The sequence below is a fragment of the Miniopterus schreibersii genome (genome assembly GCF_964146895.1).
Source record: "Miniopterus schreibersii genome assembly, chromosome: 1".
Taxonomy (NCBI): Eukaryota; Metazoa; Chordata; class Mammalia; order Chiroptera; family Miniopteridae; genus Miniopterus; species Miniopterus schreibersii.
The window spans coordinates 154353172-154374767 of record NC_138101.1 but is presented as its reverse complement, the minus strand read 5'-3'; the positions used below and the strand labels follow the sequence as shown (position 1 = coordinate 154374767).

At 36.7% G+C, this 21596-nt stretch overlaps 1 protein-coding gene across 1 annotated transcript in view; it reads left to right on the top strand.

Annotated features, from left to right (window-relative positions):
• The window catches only part of RFX7 (regulatory factor X7), a 106633-nt gene that overhangs the window by 60377 nt on the left and 24660 nt on the right, over positions 1-21596 (top strand). The window contains exons 4-5 of the mRNA XM_081144156.1: positions 19546-19628; positions 21051-21173. Coding sequence (XP_081000282.1) covers positions 19546-19628; positions 21051-21173 — 206 coding nt within the window. The remainder of the gene's footprint in view (positions 1-19545; positions 19629-21050; positions 21174-21596) is intronic.

Sequence of the window (21596 nt, the reverse complement as noted above, 5' to 3'; positions counted from 1 at the left end):
GCTTAAATTATTTTGCTTAAAATAAATATTTCAAGATTTTGGATGCTATTACAAATGGCATTTAAAAATGTTTTGTTGCCGGGCTGGCATGGCTCAGTGGTTGAGCCTCGACCTATGAGTCAGGAGATCATGGTTCGATTCCCAGTCAGGGCACATGCCCCGGTTGCGGGCTCAATCCTGGGGGGTGGGAAGGGGGTGTTGTACAGGGGCCAGCTGATCAGTGACTCATCATTGATGTTTCTGTCTCTTTCTCCCCTCTCCCTTCCTCTCTGAAATCAATAAACATATAAAAAATTAAAAATGAATGTTCATTGTATGGAACCACTGAGGGGAGAGTATTGAATCCCTCAAACATAGGAAGTAGAAGATGGTGAAGGTTGGGAATCACCTGGCTAAAGCCATCCAGGAAGCCAGAGGTACATACTGTAGAACAGATGCCAGTATCAACACTCCATGCTGCCTCCCCCTCCAGGCCTTTGTGGATGCTATGCCAGCTGTGCCCTTCTCAGGTTTCTTCACTTGGATAATTCCTAACTTTTTCTTTTGGACTTAGCTGAAAAACCTTTCAGAAAGCTTCATTTATCTACTAGGAATGCAGATAAAACTCCACCTATCAGTAACTTAAAGAAATAAGAGTTTGTTTCATCCAGTAAGTCCAGAGTTAGGCATTCTAGAAGTGGTGCGAGAACTAAGCAATGACACCAGAGTCCTATGCTCTTTCTTTCTGGCTGTGTCATCCTTTTTCCTGTTATGTCAATCGTGGCTGCTGCACTTCCATGTCTTCTGTCCAAGTGTTGAGGCAGGAAGAAGGAAGGAAGGGCAAAGGGCCTTCTTCTAGGAAAGCTGTGTCTCTATTTTCTTTTATTTGGAAAACCCACTTCAGGAATTTCAGAATAATAACCTCTACAGTAGTGATTTTCAACCAGTGAGCCGCAAGAATTTTTAAAACATGCAATACCTGACTATTTAGTCAGGGACGTGGACCCCTTTTCCCTTAGACTGTCAAATAAAAAAATGACAACAGCCAACGCAACAATAGCCATTCTGTGTGAATGAATCAAAATTATACCTATTTTCTTTGTCAGATCAGCAAAAATTCTTTTTTGTGTGCCACAAAATTTTAGTAATTAGTTTGTGTGCCATTGGATGAAAAGGTTAAAAATCGCTGCTCTAGAGTAATGTCACTTGGGTACCCCTAGCTGCAAGGGAAACAAGGACAGAAAGTATTTTGTTTTCTAGCCTCTATACCAGAGGGAGACAAAGAAGGTGGTTAGCAGTATGTATGAGTCCAACCTATATGTCATACCTGCTTTCATGCCTCTGCTTTTATACACCCTGTAAAAAGCTCTATACTCCTATTAAAGCTTTTACGATATAGTATGCTAATCACCACATTAATTTTTCTTCTCCAAAAATCTTTTGGAAGTAAGGACAGTGCTTTATGACTTTGTGTCTCCAATGCTTAGCATAGCGTCAGGTACATGGAAGACACTCAGTAAATAATTGCTGAATTATTATTTATGAATAGTAATTATCAAAAAGAATGTATAATCACATAATATCCCCTAAACAAAGAGTGTCTTTGTACTTGTTGTTGTTGTTAGTAGTATTTATTGAGTATTTACTACCACGCGCCAAACAAGTACATTATGTATTTCACCATTCGGTTCTCATAATTTGCCTATGAGGTTAATCTGTTATCATCCTCATTTTATAGATGAAGAAACAGACTCAGACAAGTTAAGAAACTTACCCAAGGTCATAAAACTTACTAATTGGCAGAATTAGGCTTTTAATCCAGATAGTTCACTCCAGAGCCCAGGTTTCTAAAAACTATTATACACTATATCATTTCTTTTAAGTATCTGAAATATGAGCTTACGTATAAATTTTTAAAATTCTACTTTATTTTATAATCAAGAAAATGTTTCTGAGATTAATTTTTCATCTTTAAAATTGATTTGAAATGAGAAAATTAAAAGTTAGGCTTATCTTACTGAATTTTACTAATCAGTAATTCTAATTGCAGTCTGTTTTTTGCAGGCAGGTTGTTTGAATGCCATTTTTAAAACTTGTGTGCTCACTAAAACAAAATAGCTCAAATAATTTTAGTTATTTAAATAGATTACAATTGTGAAGACTATGACACAATGAAATGTGCTAAAAATGAAAAATATAAAATTGTATCTATGATATTTTTAAAGTCTAGCACTTTGCCTGCTTATCAGTAAAGACAAATGAAAATATTTGTAGTATTATAATTGTAAATAAAGTTTTTGTTAAATTTGTAATGCTTTTGCAATAAAAACAGTTGATTTTTAATTAATTTTAATAATAACCAACATGTCTTAAATTTCTTGAGTTGTGACAATTTTAGATCTATAATGTCATTATACACTTGTAAAGCCAATCCAATTATATGTTTTATAACCAGTGTAATAGACAAGGCAAAAACCTTACCCTTGACATAGTCAACACTAGAGGATTAGCTAGACCCTAGCAGAGTTTGAAAGCTGCTCAGTCCATATTAACTAGTCTCTGTATCTTAGTTGTTAAGTTGATCTTACCTGATAGCTAGCTGTAGGAAGGCCTAAGATGTGAGAGAAATAATAATGTTTGGCGTAGAATAGAAAAGGCCTAATATAGCTCTAGCCAGTTTTGCTCAGTGGTTAGAGCATTAGTCTACAGACTAAAGAGTTCCGGGTTTGATTCTGGCCAAGGGCACATACCTCAGTTACAGGCTTGATCCCTGGCCCCGGTCGAGGCATATGGAAGGCAACCAACCGATGTGTCTCTCTCACATTGATGTTTCTCTCTCTTTCTCTCTCTCTCTCCCTTCTACTCTCTCTGAAAAGCAATGGAAAAAATATCCTCAGGTGAGGATTAAAAAAGGAAAAGACAAAAGGCCTGGTATAGTGAGAGTCAGCCACAGGAGGATGGGAAATAATAGTTCATGTTTCCCAAAGTGTGGTGCTTGGAAGAGTAATTCCATAGGATGTTAATGTTACCCAAAAAAGGTTCCAAAAGTCAAATGTTTCATGAACTCTGGCATAAAAGGTGTCTTTAAAGCTATTGTTACTATGCTGCTGTATATTATGAATCTTTAAAAGTGTTCAATGTGTTCCATACTTTTTTCCCTCATAAAACTTCTCATAAAATTGGTTATCTAGGGCATACTGTTTGGGAAGTGGCTGGTTAAGTCCATAGGGCAAGTTTCTAGAATAGAGAAATTATTTCCCACGTTACCATTCAGAACTATTAGGATATTGTGAAGTTCCGGTTTCTGTTACTGTGTTTTAGGTGTGTATACCACCATGAAGCAGTCTTCCCACCAGTATCAATATCCAGATCCCCTAAATTTAATTAGTTCTGCTTTGGGATAATTAGAAGTTATAGTTAAAAGGAGTAGGGAAATGACCATATATTTTGATTCCCATTAGGAAAGGCTAATGTAAACAGTAAATAACATTCAGCTTGTCAGGAAATTAGCTGAAAGCAAGCTGAAAAATATTTCTGTCTGATGGACTAGGCAATTCAACAACAATCCTAGTAAGGTTGTAAAAGTAAAAGTAGACAGTCTTTGTTTACTTTTATCCCATCAACTGGAGAAATAAAAGGCTTAAAACCAGGAATAAGGGAGGTTGAGTAATTTCAGTCCATTTAAGTTCATATTTTAAACCTCCCAGGAGAAGTATATTCTGCCTTATTTTTAGGGCTCTGTAAGTGACCAATGTTCTAAGATGACTCTTATGTATTACCAGTTATTTCTGGGTTTTAAAAAATGCACTATTGACCTTTTTTTGGTGACTTGGCATAGCCTAATAAAACTACTGCTTTGCAGAGAATGCTATGTTCTGCACGTGGAAAGTGAAGTAAACTCACCTGGGCAAAAATTGAACATGTTCTTTGAGTTCCTTGTCACAGATGAGTATATGGGCTTCCTGACCTAAGTCAGCTCTGCTGAGATAGGGTTTATTCGTGAGAGCTGACCAAAGGAAGACTTTCTCGGATTATCATTAGGAGAGAGCAGCTGAAAGTGATGTGAGGGCCTGGCCAGGTTGGCTCAGCATTTGAGCATCGACCTATGGTCCAGGAGATTGTGGTTCGATTCTCCATCATGGCGCATGCCTGGGTTGAGGCCTCAATCCCCAGCAGGGGTCATGCAGGAGGCAGCCGATCAGTGACTCTCTCATCATTAATGTTTCTGTCTCTCTCCCCACCTCTCCCTTCCTCTCTCTGAAATCAATAAAGACACATTTTTTAAAAGAAAGAAAGTAATGTGAGGTTGCCAGAATGCCTGTTCCTTCTGGAGGGCTAAAGAAAACTGAAACTAGGTGACAGATGCCATCATAAGATTATTCAATAGTGAGGTAGGTTCCCTCCAAGGGAAAACTCTCGATTGGTTCTCTTGCAAAGGAATACAGTAGAAAACTCAAAAGGTTGAAATTGTGTTCAATCCGTAGTCAGGGTATATGATAGGTCCTGAATAACAGTTAAGTAATCCGTTAGCACCTCAGCTTTCTACCTCCTACCCCGGTTGAAACAGCGTTTTTCCTCCCTAGGGAAATAAAAACCAAAATTAATAGCCTAAGCTATGTTCTATAAAATTTTTCTTCTTTAGAGGGCATCAAAGTCTGTTTATTAGATAAATATTAAGAACCAACCCTCTGGGCACACAAGTTGTCCATTACAAAATGTAAAGCCTGAAAAGGGAATGACAACAGAGGTATTAGCCACTCCCTCTTAAAATCCTGTTTAGCATAGTAATAAGCTGATTAGAAACAGGTAGGGGAAAGGAGGGCAAGCAATCTGTCTATAGATAGTCTATAGACAGGTAGACTTTATCTTGGATATCTATGTGGAAGTTCAGCAGTACCTGGATTCTCACCAGGGTCATATCTGGAACACTGCAATAGAGAATATTCCCTGGATATAACCTTTCTAGTATCATTTCATCTTGGTTTATGTCATCTTACTCATATAGCTTGCTCTTGAATCTAATATATATTTCAGAGATCCTGGATTTTATGCTTGTTCAAATATGGACTGAATGGTAACAAGCAAGCCTAGTCCAACAAATCAAACATTCTAGTGCTTATGGCCGTGGAAGAACTCATCCCCCTGACCCTGTAGACCAGAGAAGCCAGACTAGATATCCACAAACTAGATTTAAAATTTCAAATTGGTTGCCATATTTCAGAAGTGAAATTTCAAAAGTGGGAGAGTTCACAGAAAAAAATTAGGTATCTGGTTTCTCTTGAAAACTTAGGACACAGAGTTCTTATTTCTACATGACAACAGTTGTGTACTCTTTCAAACATGTTATGTACTCTCCAATCATCTCAGTCCCTGACATGTGTTTAGCTCCTCAACATAGATATTTTTGTTACATATAGTCAACTTAGAAAAGTTTTTTTAATATGTTTTTATTGATTTCAGAGAGAGGAAGGGAGAAGGAGAGAGAGATATAAAAACATTGATGTGAGAATGAAACATCGATCGGCTGCCTCCTGCATGCCCCCTACAGAGGAGAGAGCCTGCAACTTGGGCATGTGCCCTGACTGGGAATGGAACCCGCCACCTCCTAGTACATGAGACGACGCCCAACCAGCCGAGCAACACTGGCACCTATAGTCTAATCATTTGCATTACCTTCCTGTCATTTGATTTTATGATCTCTGTGTTAGATTCTTTTGGGGCAAGGTTCTTCTAAGAGCCATTCTTTACAGGGTTGGGGAGCTATCACAGTATTCATGAGGACAGAGAGTGAGAAGGCAGCTTCTATTTTTGTCTCTTAGTTATGTGACCTCTTTTTACTATCAGTTCTTGCCCTGGCTGGCCATTACTACAGCCAGTCCCTCGGAGGCCAAAGTAAGGTAGAAGAAAGAATAACAACTCTCTTGAGAGTCTTTCATGGTACAAACATATTTTCTTACTTCCATGGAACCTCCTCTGACCATTCTAGTTTAAATTGTACCTTCTTCCAACACTTTTTCTTCATAGCATTTACTATCATCATGTAGCATCTTTTATATTTTAATTTTGTTTATTTTCTGTCTGTCTGGCACTAAAATGAAAGGGCATGCCTAAAACATAGTAGGCACTCAGTGCTGGATGGGGAGATGGATGAATGAATAATCTCATTTAATTTTTTTTCTTAATCCTTACCCCAGGATATTTTTTCCCATTGCTTTTCAGAGAGAGTGGAAGGGAGAGAGAGAAACATCAATGTGAGAGGGGCACATCTGTTGGTTGCCTCCTGCATCTGCCCCGATGGGGCCAGGGATGGAGCCTACAACCCAGGTACGTGCCCTTGGCTGGAATCGAACCCAGGACCCTTAAGTCCACAGGCCGATGCTCTAACCACTGAGCCAAACCAGCTAGGGCTCATTTAATTTTTAAACTTTTTAAATCTATCCCATGGTTAATGTTTGAAGTTAGAAGCCAGTTCCTTTAATGTGCCTATTGCTGAACTGATTGGATGGGAACAAAAGATATGCAAAAACATTTGGGTATAGAATATCTGCTACCCGAGAACCAGACTGGTATTATTAGAATGGGACTTTCTAAGATAGATGACATACTCTCAGAAATAAATGTGAGTAACTTACTCAAGGAATAATTTGTTGTTGTTGTTAATCCTCACCAGATATTTTTCCCATTGATTTTTTTAGGGAGGGAGGGGAGGAAGGGGAGAGAGGGAGAGACACTGATTGGTTGCCTCCCTCACATGCCCCAACCAGGGTTGGGGATTGAACCTGCAACCCAGGTACATGCCCTTGACCAGGAATCCAACCCATGACCCTTTGGTGATTGGGCCAATACTCTAACCTCTGAGCAGCACTGGCCAGGGCTCAGAGAATAATTCTTAACGAGAGGCACCCCCCCTCTCCTGCCCTCCAGAGGTCTGTAATGTGTCATTGAAGCTTATATAAGGTGTATACAACTTGAAGAGACTTCCTCCCTTTTCTCCTTTATGGGAGAAAGCATGCTTTCTCACCTCAGATACTTGCTGTAATGAGTGCTAAGTGATGACCAGGGCCAACTTCCTGACTTAGACTTAATTGAAACTAAAAATTTGGGGTGTCTAAATAAAATTTATTATGGCTTGAAAAGGGCTTATTGTTTAATAGAAGGTGGGGTGTATCTTGTGTTGGGGCACAGGGGTTACTGTTAGTAAAGACCTGTCAGAATCTCACGTCTTCCTTTCAGTCACTTGGTGGAGAAGAAATGGCTACCTTTCAAAAGAAAGAGGCGTAGAATTTACTTGGAGGTGATGGGACTTGATGAATGGGCCAAATTTAAATAGCTGGTTTTGTTTTGTTTTTTGAGTATCACAAAAGGAAATAATCTGTAGAAGTCCATGCCATTTGGATGGGTTTTTTTTAAAACTTCTTTTATAATGCATTAAACCCATGAGTTATTTTATCTTTAGTATAAGAAGACAGTATAGGGTGTGGCAAAAGTAGGTTTACAGTTTTGAGTACATGAAACAGTTTATTCTTGAATAATTATTATGTATTAATTATTGTATTATTTTTCGTATGACCAACTATAAACCTACTTTTGCCCCACCCTATATAGATGTTTTTGTTTGTTTTGTTTTGTTTTGTTTTTTCTTCTGTTAGGAACTGAAGTGAACTAAGTTATAAATTGCCGCTAGGCCCATATCATGAGTTTTGGCAACAGTTCTGCTTCATAATTATAAAAAATGCTGTAACCATTGTCAGCTAACTTTCAGATTCACTTTTAGTGTCTCAAAGAGGAAAGACACAATGGAAAGAATACAGTGGCAATCTCTCACCATTACCTGAAAGAAACTCAAGTTTCATTAATATTATATTCTAAGAATGGCATAATACACTAACAAGTTCTCTGATAGACGACAAATAAATTCTTATAGTGTTCTGGATTTTCTATCTACATTTTAATTCATTTCAAACTTATAGAAAAGTAGAGTAAGAGAGAAAAAAGGAAAGGTTACTAGGAGCAGAGACAGGAATTAAAGAACTGACTTTTCTTCTCCATGGCCTACACCTTTTTGAGGTTTTAGCTTTGTAATTCTGAAGAATCAATTAGGAATCCAGTTTTATGGAAGCATAATAGTAGCTGGGCTCTCAGAGACCATCCTGTCTTCCCATGTTGAAAAGTTAAAAACAGTGACTAGAATGATCCAAACCTTACTCTTCTGTCTAGGGCCCCCATCCCTATCCCCAACCACCAGTACACAGGGGTCTTTTCAGACAGCATACAGAAACATTGATGTAACCTGAATGATCCAGAGAGATATTACATGATCATCCCATCATGGTCACTTTTTGTAGAATTTAACTGTGGATAGAATCTTTTCCGTTTCACAGGGACTCAAATCTATGGGTTCATGTACCCTCTGCCTATTCAAACCCTAGTACCTTGCTGTAAGTACTTTAGCAATATTCTCGTCTCAGCATTTTATTTCTTTGGTCATCTGGGCACTTATGTAGCCATGAAACTTGCTACCTTGTTATTTCTGTTTCAGAGATTTAGCTTCCTTTTTTATTAGTAAGCCCTAGAAAAAAAATCAAAGTATATTTTGAAGCACATTCATAAAAATGACCACTGTTTAAATACAATTAATGTCCTTGGCAATCTCTTCACCTTTTTAAAATATAATTTAATCTATTCTCAATTTTATGTGCAGAACCTTTCTAATATACATAGAAATTTACTCAGAAATATCTTACATGTCTACCTTGGAGTGTGAATTTTTCAGTGCTTACATTGCAATCCCTTAGGGCTTCTTGAAGTCAGAATTCCTCTAGGCATGATTGTAGTTCAGGAAAGTTGAAAGGGGGTTTTTGTTTGTTAGGGTTTTCTTTTCAGATGGTCATGAATCCTGTAGGTTACCCAACAGAATTAGCAAGAAGAAAGTGAGAAACAGATTTTTGCTTGAACTTTGCTTCCATCAGCCTTGCTTCTGTTTTTCTTAGATGTGCCCTAGTGATGAATGTCTTTCAGATGGACTCAGCTTACATTCCTTGTCTCAGAACAGAACATTGTGAACAGAAAATTAAAACCATTTTCATTTTACATCTAATTAATTTAGTAGGTTTATAAATAGAGTAAACCCTCACAATAATACAAGTATAATAAAAGTTACTCTTCATGTTTGATTTATATTTTTTAGAACTGATAGTAGAAAAACAGTTTCCCCTTACATTGTTTATAGTAGGTAGCTCTCAAAAGAACACCACACACACACGCACCCACACACTATGGTTCTCATAGCAAGTTAGGAAACTGAAAATTAAGAATTCTCAACAAAAGTCTTTGACAGAGTCCTCGTACTATGGCCTTTTCTCTCTTTTTATTCAATCCTATGGGAGGACAGCTTTCATACTGCCGGGGCCTGAGAGAATATAGTATCAGGCATGCTGATTGTTTCTGTAAATTTAAAAAAAAAAAAAAAAAGGCTATAGAATAAGGTTATTAGACTTTCCCCTTTTGGTCCTTCTGTTGGTGCCACTGGTGAAGAAAGGCCTTTTAGTAACTATAGCTATGCTCCTGAATTAGTGTCACCTGAGGGGTAAGCTCATTAGCACTTTTCACTTTGGTTTGGTTTGGTTTGGTTTGGTTTGGTTTGGTTTGGTTTTTTTTAGCTCACAAAATCAAGGGCAGACAAAGTCAGATGTGATTATCCTATCAGTGTGTATTTTTTTCCCCCACACTTGGTAGCTTAACTGAAGAAATAGTCAAGCTGGAGAATTTCGGTTTCTGGATTTTAAGCTGACTGTTCTAAATATAAATTTTTAAAAAGATGTATCTTTATTGTTGAAAGTATTACAGATGTCCCTTTTTCCCCCATTGACCCCCTATACCCTGCTTTCACCCCCTCCCCAGGCCTTCCCCGAACTATTGTCTGTCCATGGGCTATGCATGTATGCATATAAGTTCATTGGCTAATCTCTTCCTGCTCCACCCTCACCTTCCCTCTGAAATATGTCAGTCTGTTGTCTGTTGCATGCTTTCAATGTCTCTGGATCTTTTTTGTTTGTCACTTTATTTTGTTCATTAGATTCCACATATAAGTGAGCTTATATGATACTTGTCTTTCTCTGACTAGCTTATTGAAATTAGAACTTTTTAAAATACCTTTTTTTAATACCAGTTTGAAAAGTAAAATTTAAAGAACTAATTATGATACCCCGTTGGTCATGTTTCATCGGAACTTACTCATTGTCAACCTGGACAGTTCTTTGAAAGGTGTGTATGCACCTCCACAAGGCAGTGTCTGCTTCTTCAGCAAATAAAACCAATATACCTTGAATGTATTTCACCATCAAGGATTTGCGTGGAAACTTCTCAATTAAGTCTTTGATTGTTATAGTCTTTATAAGCATCAGCCCTTCCCCAGTTTTATGAGCTTGGGGGAAAAAAACACCTTGAGAGGGAAGTGTCGTAGCAGGAAATACATCACTGCAGAGAAATTTATGTCAGACAGGAGAAATCCTTTTTTATTAACATTTGAGAAATTGTAGAGTCAACCTGATTCAAGATGGTCCCGAAAAACGGGCAGATCGACACACAGACTACCTTATACTGTTCTATGTCAGTAAATAGTGGGAACATATTTCCTTACCATCTGCTTGAAGGTCTTCAAATTTTAGTAATAAGACATTCAAAATTCTCATTGGCTTTCTGCAGTCCATCTGGTGTGTATTGACAGTTCAGAGACAGATGTCCTAAGCAGACAAACAGAAACACTAAAAATTAACTGTTTTTGAAATATAGAATATTGTTGTAGGTATTTTTTATGACAGAAGACAAGAAGAGGAAAGTTACACATTTTGTTCCCAGTCCATCCTGGGGAGAGCTTTTATTTCTGACTTATTCTCTGCTTAGATTGATTCCTTTTCTCTCTCATAGCCCAACTATCAAATATTTCCTAACTTCAATTTAATTTTAATGGCTCAGGAGGAAATTTGAATATTTTTACACTCACCCCAAGGAAAGTCAGTACTGATGGGACATTGTCTATAATAACTGTGGCCAAGTCTGATGCTCACGTAAAATCTAGGAGCCTTGCTCTTACGGTGTAGCTCCTAAGTTAGTGGAGGCCACCAGGCTAAGTATTTCCTAAGTTTCTTTAAGTGCCTTGCATTTTCAAATAAAAGATTCCATACTTGGTGGAATTTGAATTATAAACTCTCCTGCCAAATCTGATTTTAAGCAATCCTATATTTCAGATTATTTATGTAATAAGAATAATACCTAACGTGCATATATTTTAGAAATTTATTTTAACACCAAAAAATTGAACATTTTACCACTGTTTTACATATTTGAAAATTAATACTCAGTTTCAATGGCTTGTTTAATATCACAAAGCTAGTGACTGGCAAATCTGGGATTAGATCCAGGCCTTCTGATTCTGTATCCTGTACTTTACCAGTATGTCCTACTGCTTTGGGTAGATTAGATTTGAAGGGTCAGTCAGTCAAGCTCAAGTAACAGCTGCTTCATTCATCTATAATATATAATGTAGGTCTTACATTTTTATTAGCTATTACTTTATCAATAGGATACATGCCTATTAACCTCAGATTTATAAAAGCTCCATCAAAGCTGCTTTATTACTCTACTAACCAGTTACTGGGTGATATTCTTATATGAAAAATTTCTGTGACATAAGTTCAAGAAATATCAGTGAGCCTGGCCAGGCATGGCTCAGCGGTTGAGTGTAGACCTAGGATCCAGGAGATCACGGTTCGATTCCCGGTCAAGGCACATGCCCAGGTTGTGGGCTCAATCCCCAGTTGGGGGTGTGCAGGAGGCAGCCCATCAATGACTCTCTCATCATTGATGCTTCTCTCTCTCTCTCCCTCGCTCTGAAATCAATAAAGATATATTAAAAAAAAGAAAGAAAAAGAAAATATTAAAAAAGAAATACCAGTGAATAATACATTTTGTTATATAACCCTCAAGAATAAATTATTGTCTTTTTTCTAAATTAAATTCCAACTCTGAAAAATACATTTTTAAATACTGAAAATAAAAGTGGGATTGTTTTTAACCTATTATAAACAAGAATCCCATAACAGATGTGGCATGAAAAATTATAAGGGTATCTGTGAATTATTCAATAAACTGTACTGGATCAATTAAGCTAGCCTTGTGGAATACTTTTAATTAGATTCCCTCCCTACTTTATATCTTATAGAAAAATGAATTCCAGAGAAATTAAAGATCGAAACACCTAAATGTGAAGACCAAAACTTTAAAAAGAAAACATGAGATATCTTTATTACATTGGGATAGGGAAGGATTTCAAAACAAGATGCAAAAAGCACAGATTATAAGTGAAAATATTGATACATTTGCCAGGAAATTATCACACAACTCAAAAACAAAGTGAAAAGATAAGCTACAACTAGGGGAAGATAATAGCACTTATAACTAGTAGAGGATTAGTATACAGACTACATAATAAGTATCCTCATTTTTTGTGTGTCCCCATTTTTAAATGTGCAGTTCCTCGAGCAGTGATTCTTCACATGTGGTCCTGTGACCAACAGTATTGGCATCACCCTGAACTTTTTAGAAATCCAGGTTCTCGGGCCCTCACTCCTGACCTACTGAATCAGAAACTCTGGAACTCCGGAGATGGGGTTCTATAATCATTAAACAAGCTCCCCGGGTGTTTCTCATGCATGCTAAAATTTGATAGCCATTGTATTAGAGTAAACTCAAATGATAATGTGGAAAGATACTCAGTCTAATCATCAATCAGAAAATGTAAAATAAAACAATGAGATACTTTGGGTAATCATATACATGAGATTAGCTAAAATTTACATCTTAAGTTTTTTCACAAGGATGTAGAGAAATTGTAGTACTATTGCTGTGGGAAATATAAACTGACGTAATAGTTTGGAGGAGGAATTTGGAAATACCCAATAAAAGTGATGATATACATCCTTTATGACCAAGTACTTCTACTTCTAAGTACGTACCATAGAAAAAACTCTTGTACAGAGACACAGCAGTCACACATAAGGATTTTCATAGTAATACTATTTGAAATAGTGAGATTTATAATTAATTACAACACTATTGTATAAATCTGTTTAAAAATAAAAGAATTCTGAACCAAATGTGATAAAAGTTAGCATCTTTTAAATATGGACTTTACTTGAAACACTTTATAATTTTAAATTTAAGTGGGGTATTAAAATACTAAAAGCATTTCCATCTGGCTCTGTTTCATCTTTCAGGATTTTCAGTCTAGTTGAGGAGAGAAGGTAAAACCAGACACTGGAAAACATTTTTAAAACAAATCAGTAAATGTGAGTTTTTTTAGTATAAATTCCTAGGTAATTGTTGTGGCCCAAAGTAGAGAGATAAACAGGACTATTGGAGGATGGTGTGTATAAATTATTAGAGTTTAATTTTTAACTAGGTTTATTATTATTATTAAAGTAAAAGTTAAGTGGAAGAGAGCATGAAGCCTGTGTATTCTAAACTGGTGCTTTTCAACCTTTTTTTTAGCTCATGCCCCATTTCGATAAACATGGATATCATATATATATATATATATTTTTTTTTTTTTAATATATCTTTGTTGATTTCAGAGAGAGGAAGGGAGAGGGAGAGAGAGAGCTAGAAACATCAACGATGAGAGAGTCATTGATCGGCTGCCTCCTGCACAGCCCCCACTGGGAATCAAGCCTGCAACCCGGGCAAGTGCCCTGAGGGAATCAAACCTCAGTCTCCTAGATTAAGGTCGATGCTCAACCACTGAGCCATGCCAGCTGGACTCATATATTCTTGTTTAATATAATTTCAAAATAAGTTAAATATTCTTAAAATAAACTAATAAAATCTTTTTTGATTACAGAAAGGAGCCCTTTTCTTCTTCCTACATTTTTATCTATGTATGTAAAAGGGATCTTTAGTTCTCTTAGAAGTGCTAGAGGGAAAAGTCTAACTTTCTGTATTAATCAGGATGGGCTAGACTATGCTGCTATAACAAAGCCAGCCTGAAATACCAGTGGTCTGCCCACAAAAGTGTATTTTCATTCACATATGTGTACTGCACAAATCATTGGAGACCTCTCCTCCACATAGTCCCTTGGGAACTCCATTGATAAACACAGTTACGTTATAGTGAAACACATGACTTATAAGAAAGGGGGGTAAAAGATAAGAGGTGACACATTGATTCTCAACTATGTGAGCTGAGAAACTATATACATCACTTTTGCTCAGTTCATGGCCCTAAGCTAACTGCAAAGCAGGCTGAGAAAAGCAGATGAGCAGATGGTGTTATTGGTGTTCGTGAAGTTCTTGCAATGTCGAGAGGAGAAGAATTTCCTCAGACTTGCACAGGAGGATGAGTAATATTTATTTGAGTGGAAATAAACCCCTGGGTTTCCAGTGTCCCATTTCCATCCATCTCACCATGGAAGAAATCCAATCGTGTCTTCAGCAGGGCCAGAATAAAGGCCACTGCCTGTAATTTCTGCTCCACATTAAAGCACAGTCTGGTATAGCATCCTGCCTATGGAGTTGGGCCATGCGGTTGCTAAGGCCACATGGCTACGTGAGAGATGGTACAAATGCACAGGCTAGTGTGGGTCACAGAGCAAGAGAGAACAAGAGAGCAGGAACTCTGTCTGGGGATTTTAACCAGGAGATTCTTCAAACTAGCAAATTAACTTTCCAGAGTTTGCCCGCACTTCTAATGGGGTCCATCCCCTAGCCAATCTATTGTTCCCCAGGCTTCACTGACAGACAAGCACCTCCCCTGTCCCTCCCTCCTCCCCCATTTCTCCTGCACATGTGCCTATCTCCCCTTTCTCCTCCCAACAATCCAGTATTGGATAGAGGAAGAGAGGGGTGTTAATCCCCTTAGAGGAACAATGCTGTGTGAAGCTGTAGCTTCCTGGTGAAGCTTCCCAGGTGACCATGCTTCCCTTTGCTTTCTTTCCTTTATTAATATTAACTAGCTAATTACAATGGTAACTGGGATATTTGATGAACACTGTGTCCCAGATAGCTCCATGCTACTAGTCCCTGTGTGAATATTCTTCATCAGCCAAAACTTCAGAAGAGAGGTTGAGTGGTAGGATTCAAACTCCAAACTTCGAACCTCCAAAAGTAACTTGATTTTGCATATCTTGTATTACACCTTTATTTTCCTCTGGATCACATAATATCTAAGTGAATGTTGAATCTGATTGTTAGCCACAAGCTTTTCTGTTCAGGGTATGAAAGATTAAAGTATATCTAGGTCATTAGCAACATTAAGTCCGTAGCATTGCTTTGTTTTTATAGGCAAAGTTTTGAAAAAAGTTTCATAAATATGCTTATGTGAATGGTATGATGACATACGGTCTGCTTGCTTATTTGGAGTAAACAGAGATTTTTACCAAAATTCTCAAAAGCGGTTTACTGGAATGTCTTTGACATATAAATCAAACTTTAGTTCAAAGATTCCTTTTGGATATCTTGGACAGATTGAACTGTGTGAGAGAGAACTCATTAGCTTTTGGGCAAGATTTTAAACCACAGTAGTAGGAAATTATCACCTAGTTCATTCAACAGACTAGATAATATTTAAGGTTCCCCCTAAACTTGAAACCATTTTCAATAACTTTGCTTTGAGAGCTTAACTTCTTCAATTCAAGAAAATGAAGATTTTCAACTCTAATGAATAGGGATGTTGATATTTGTCATTTGAAGTGTTAGGTCAAATATGTCAGATATGTCTGCCAAATACGCCAAGCTATATTAAAAATTGTAATGTTTATTGTAAAATACACATAATATAAAATTTACCATTAGTGATATTTAGTATGTTCACCACTAATTCTATCCAGTTCCAAAACATTTTCATCACCCCCAAAGAAAATGCTTTAAGCAGTCAGTCCTCCTACTTCCCTACCCCCAATCCTTCTGTCTCTCTCTCTCTCTGTCTCTGTCTCTCTCTCTCTGGATTTGCCTATTCTGGATATTTCATAGAAATGGAATCATACAATATGTGGCCTTTTGTGTCTGGCCTTTTCACTTAGTATGTTTTCAAAGTTCATCCATGTTGCAGCATGTATCAGTACTTCATTCCTTTTTATGGCTGAATTTAAAAGTTACAATTTTTAGAACAGACAAATCTCAGAGGGCAGGCGGGGGTGGAGGAATGGGTTGGGAGAGAGTAATCAAAGAACTTATATGCATAAATGCATAACCCACAGACAATAGTATGGGGAAGGCCTGGGGTGGGGCAGTTGTGGGGTGGAGGGGATCAGTGGGGGGGGCAAAAAAGGGGGACATCTGTAATACTTTCAACAATAAAGATAATTTTTTTTTAAAGTTACCGTTTTTAAAAGTTTATGCAGTTGGTCTTTTTTTCCAATGCTCTAAAAATTGAACAACTTTGTCCTTTATTTCATAAGTCCAGCCCACATATTTCTTTTTGACAACCAGTGAATCATAACATGGAACAAACTGCTATTCTTGACATTTAAATCTTTACAAAGCATATCAAATAATCTGATGTTTAACATGTTTGTCACCTGATGTTCTTGCCTTGATAAACAAGGTTAAGGTCTCTACTACACCACCGGTCATTGTTTTGGAAGCAAATAGATAACCGTAAATAGATAACCGTAGATATCCAGAACCAAAACTGCCACGGTGAACTCCACCTTGCTGGGGTAGAATGCCGTCACACACATTTCAGTCATTTTGTTCACAGTCGCATCGTAGAATTTTGATATTATCAGCATCAGTATTTTCTTCTGTGTGTTGAGTCCCACATAACAAATGAAATAGTAATTGACAGCAGTAAGTTTTCATTGTTTGAAAGGCACAAACAAACAAATCAGGACAGTTTGGTCCTTTTCAGAACTACTTTTCTGACATTGCCTTTAAATCATCTGGGGACTTTATTGAATTCCTTCTGGAATTTCTTCTCCGTTCTTTTCTCTGGCATATGTAAAATTTGAAAACTATAGAATCCAAGGTTTCTCCAATAGTATGAATTTTTTTTCATTCTTAGTCATCGAAAAATGTTTTTTTCTTTGATTTTTTTTTAATTGAGATACAAATGATGTAAAATTATTTTGCTTTCAGTTGTACAGCATAGTGATTCAATATTTGTATATATTGCAAAATGATCACCGTACTAAGTCCAGTTAACATCCATCACAGTACATAGCTACAAATGAAATATTTTTCTTGTGATGAGATACTCTCCTAGCTACTTTCACATATGAAATACAGTATTATTAATTATTGTCATCATACTGTGTATTATATCCCCATGACTTATTCATTTTATAACTGGAAATTTGTACCTTTTGTGCTATTTCACCAATTTCAGCACCCCTCACCTCAGGCGATCACCAGTCTGTTCTCTATATCCATTTAGCTCATTGCGGGGGGGCTTGTTTGTTTTCTTTGGTGGTGTGGTGGTTTAGATTCCACATGTAAGTGAGGTCACACAATATTTATCTATATCTGTGATTTTTTTCACTTGGCATAATGCCCCCAAAGTCCATCATGTTGTCATACATGGAACGATTTTGTTCTTTTTTATGGCTGAATGATACTCCATTGTGTATATATGCCACATTTTCTTGGACTTGGGTCATAATGATACTTAAAGGTTTTTTGGGTAGCATAACCTACTTTGGATTTAATATGATAGGCATTGTCGGCGTTAAGTGATTGATGTTAATAATATTCAATAAAAAGTATCTAGGAACTATATTTAAGACAGATTGAAGTGGGAGCGGTAGGTGGCAGGGAAACCAGATAGTCACTTTAATAACTTGAGAAGCACTGTAAGTTCCTTAAGGGCAAGGACAGTTGTTGTGTTGTTCATCTATATATTTCCAGCCTTTGTATATGTTGTGATGTGCCATATAAGTTTATAGTTTCTATAAATCATTTGTGGAACATGGCAGAAACTGAAACAGAATAAATAAATGAATAAATGAGTTCTCCTTTATTGTTAAAAGAAAGACAGCTAAAGACCTAGACTAGCCCTGCCAGCATGGCCTCAGCAGTTGAGCATTGGCCTATGAATCCAGGAAATCATGGTTTAGAAGATCCTGGTCAGGGCACATGCCCGGGTTGTGGGCTCAATCTCCTGTGGGGGGCATCCAGGAGGCAGCCACTCAGTGACTCTGCCATCACTGATGTTTCTGTCTCTCTCCCTCTCCCTTCCTCTCTCTGAAATCAATAAGGATATATTAAAAAGAAAAAAAAAAAAAACACCTAGACTAATATGGTGGCTGGGAAAATAAAGAGACTGGGATAATATGGGGGAAGGAGTTAAGAGGGATAAATAAAGGATTAAAGTGGAATGCGCCAAGGGGGACAAAATTAAGCGGAGTTCATAACTGAACACTGGGGAACTGGAGAAAAGAAGGTGTTAAATAACAACTGAGAAAGGAAATGTCTGTGTTTTTCCTTTTTTTTGAAGGGGAGAGTTATAAGCATATTGCTGATAAATCTATTAGAGTGAGAGCTAATTGGAAAATACCCCATAGACAGTGGAATGGGGGGAAAAAGTGAATTTAGGAGTTATTTACATGTAATTGATAGATTAAATCATTCTTTGGACAAATTCTAAAATTAAGCTCTTGTGGATGAATTCTGATGAGAATAAGAATAGACTAAGTTACATCATTTTAAGCAGTTTTTAAAAAATTGGATCTATGTTTAAGCTGTGCTTTATTATGTAAGAAGAAATGAATTTAATGTGTCCACATTTTCCATTGCAATGCAATTAATTAGGCCACTAAAATTTTACTATGATATTTTTATTGTATTAGGATTTGTGGCACATTTAAAGCTATTATTCTGTGGCAAACTCAGCTGGGAAAGAAAGCTATACAATACTGTGTGTAGCAGAAATTATTTTAAAGGGTACATTTATAAACAAAATGACATAGTTGCGGAGCAGTAGCATAGAAAATCATGTAAGTCTGTTCTCCAAATAGCAGCCACTATTGCAAGTCAAAGAATAATTAACTTCTGCATAGTGCAGAAAGAGTTGTTGGTTGCACTTAAGTATTTTTAAACCTCACTTCCGTCCACAGGTGACAGCATCATTAGTCACATGTTTTGGGTTTTTGAGAAGTAGGAAAGGATTCTAGAAATCATCTCATCCATTTTACAGTTGTAAGGTTAGGCAAAGACTAATAATAAATATTCTCTTGACTCCCAGTCTACTACTTTTCTACTACTTTTCGTTCTTTAAGTGTGATTAAAAGTGGTCAACTTTTGTCTGTGACTTTATTTAGACGTAGAATATAAGCATTTAAGAAAGTTCCATTTTTCTCTTGTTTTTTACATGCAATAAACTTATCAAACAACTTGACTGTATTATTTTAATGATGAGAAAAAAGAAAAAGCCTAGATTTTGTTTTCTTTGGCAGGTGATTCATTCAATCTGGTTTAAATTGAGACAGTATTTTATTTTTAAAGAGATGTTAGTAAGTTTTAAGGGAGAAAAGGTGTTCTTAAAAATGATCTTTCTTTTTAATCTTCTGTAAACAGCAAGAAGTTGACAAGTTTACAGACCTAGAGAAACTCTACCTCTACCTTCAGCTGCCTTCTGGTCTCAGCAATGGGGAGAAAAGGTATGTCTGTTTGTCTTTGCCTTAATTTCAGTGTTTATAGGACATCCCTAGGATGTAAGTGTGCTGTGAGGGGGTTGGTTGTTATTGTTTACACTGTTCCTAAAATCATCAGAAAACAGTGGCAAACAGTAGCTCTTTTTAGTCTTGGGTCATATTTGGTTAACTATTTACTTACAGTTTTTGCTAATTCATTTTGTGCACCTGGGTAAATGCTGTGAAATGCAATTTGGGTTATATTTTATAAACAGATTAATACATGTATGTAGTACATAGGGATTGGGAAAATTGAACAGAAAACGAAAGAATAAATACATAAGCTTGTGAGCAATCAAGTAACTGCAAGAGTTTTTTTAAGTACTGTCAGTTGAGCATACCACAGAATACTAAAAAGAGTTGCCTGTATGAAGAATGAACTTCTGATAAATGTAAGATGTTTTAAGTGCTTGGGGATATTACTACATTTTCATTATTAAAATATTTATTTCTCATCTAGAATATTTAGAACGCTGGTGGTTCATGCATTCTGTTCTTAAAGTTTCTAATGCCCTTTCAAGTATTTCTCAGAATTAATTTCATTCACATAATTTATACCAAAAAAATTTTGTTACTTTAAAATTGTGTGTAACAATAAATGGAATGAAAGTTTTGTTGCTTGTACTTTTTTTACCCCTGTACCAAATTTTATAACTATTTTAATCATTTTCTGTCCTAGAAAAGTGCTCAGTATCTTCTTTGGAATTAAATAAATTATTGTTATAGTTAGCTGAGATGAATGTCAGAATCAGTAGAGGAGCTTCCTCAATCTATCTTGGGTGTCCGTTTCATGAAATTAGTTTGTAAATGCACTGCTGCAGCTATTTAGTGGTGGTGCTGGCCTGGAGAGGGGACCCAGCTACAGGACCTAATAGAGGGGATATTTGTCCTTTTAAGAACTCTCTGGTGTGAGATACATTCTGGAGCATAGAGTGCTTTAGTAAGACTTCAAGGTAGTTACTTGAGAATGCTAAGCAAATAGAAAATAAAAAATTGCTTCTATAACTTTTATTTTAAAAGTTTGATGATTTGGTAAATTTAGGCAAATGAACAGGCAAGTAAGTGAGCAAATATCCAATTAGAGATAATTTTGGCCAAAACAAATACCTCATGTTGTTAGTGTCCATCATCTATGCCACTTTAGAGACCATGGGGCTGCTGGAACAGGGCATTAACTTTAGTCCGACACCAGCTGTAGAAAATGGCCTACAACCATCGGTAGATGACTTGTATATAGATAACTGGGCATCTTCTGTATGTCCTGAATTTGGTTTGGTCATTTATAGTTGTTAACACACAATTATTTAGTGGAACATTTAGGCCTACCTCAGAAATTGTCCATGAATTGCTGTCTAGTTCAGCTAAAACATGTTTTTGTTTTATGATTAGTGATCAGAATGCCATGTCATCTAGTCGGGCACAACAAAAGCATGCCTTTTTCTGGATTCGGAATACTCTAGAGGAACATCCTGAGACTTCACTGCCCAAACAGGAAGTCTATGATGAGTACAAGTAAGTATTACGTATATACATCAGGCATGCTGATGTACTGAAGAGCTTAAGTACTGTACTTAACAGCAATGATTTAGCATTGGTGAATATCACAGTGGTATATAGGAGTTTAACTTAGAAATCTCTGATATTCCTTCCATCTCTAAATTTCTCTGGTAGCATATATAAAAAAAGGGCAGGATTACTGAATAAAAGGATTTCTCTAGAGTTCACCTGGATGACTGGAGGGCTATCTGAGGGTAAGGGACAGTGGTATAGGATTGCTGAATAAAAGGGTTCCTGTAGAGTTCTTAGGGTAACAGGAAGGGTATGTCTAGGGTTAGAAGGAAAGTTGAAGGCAGTAGTAAGTCAGTGCATTTGGAAAAACTAAAACATGCTTTTTTATTTAGACTTTTTAAAGGCCTTTTTATGAATCCAAAACTT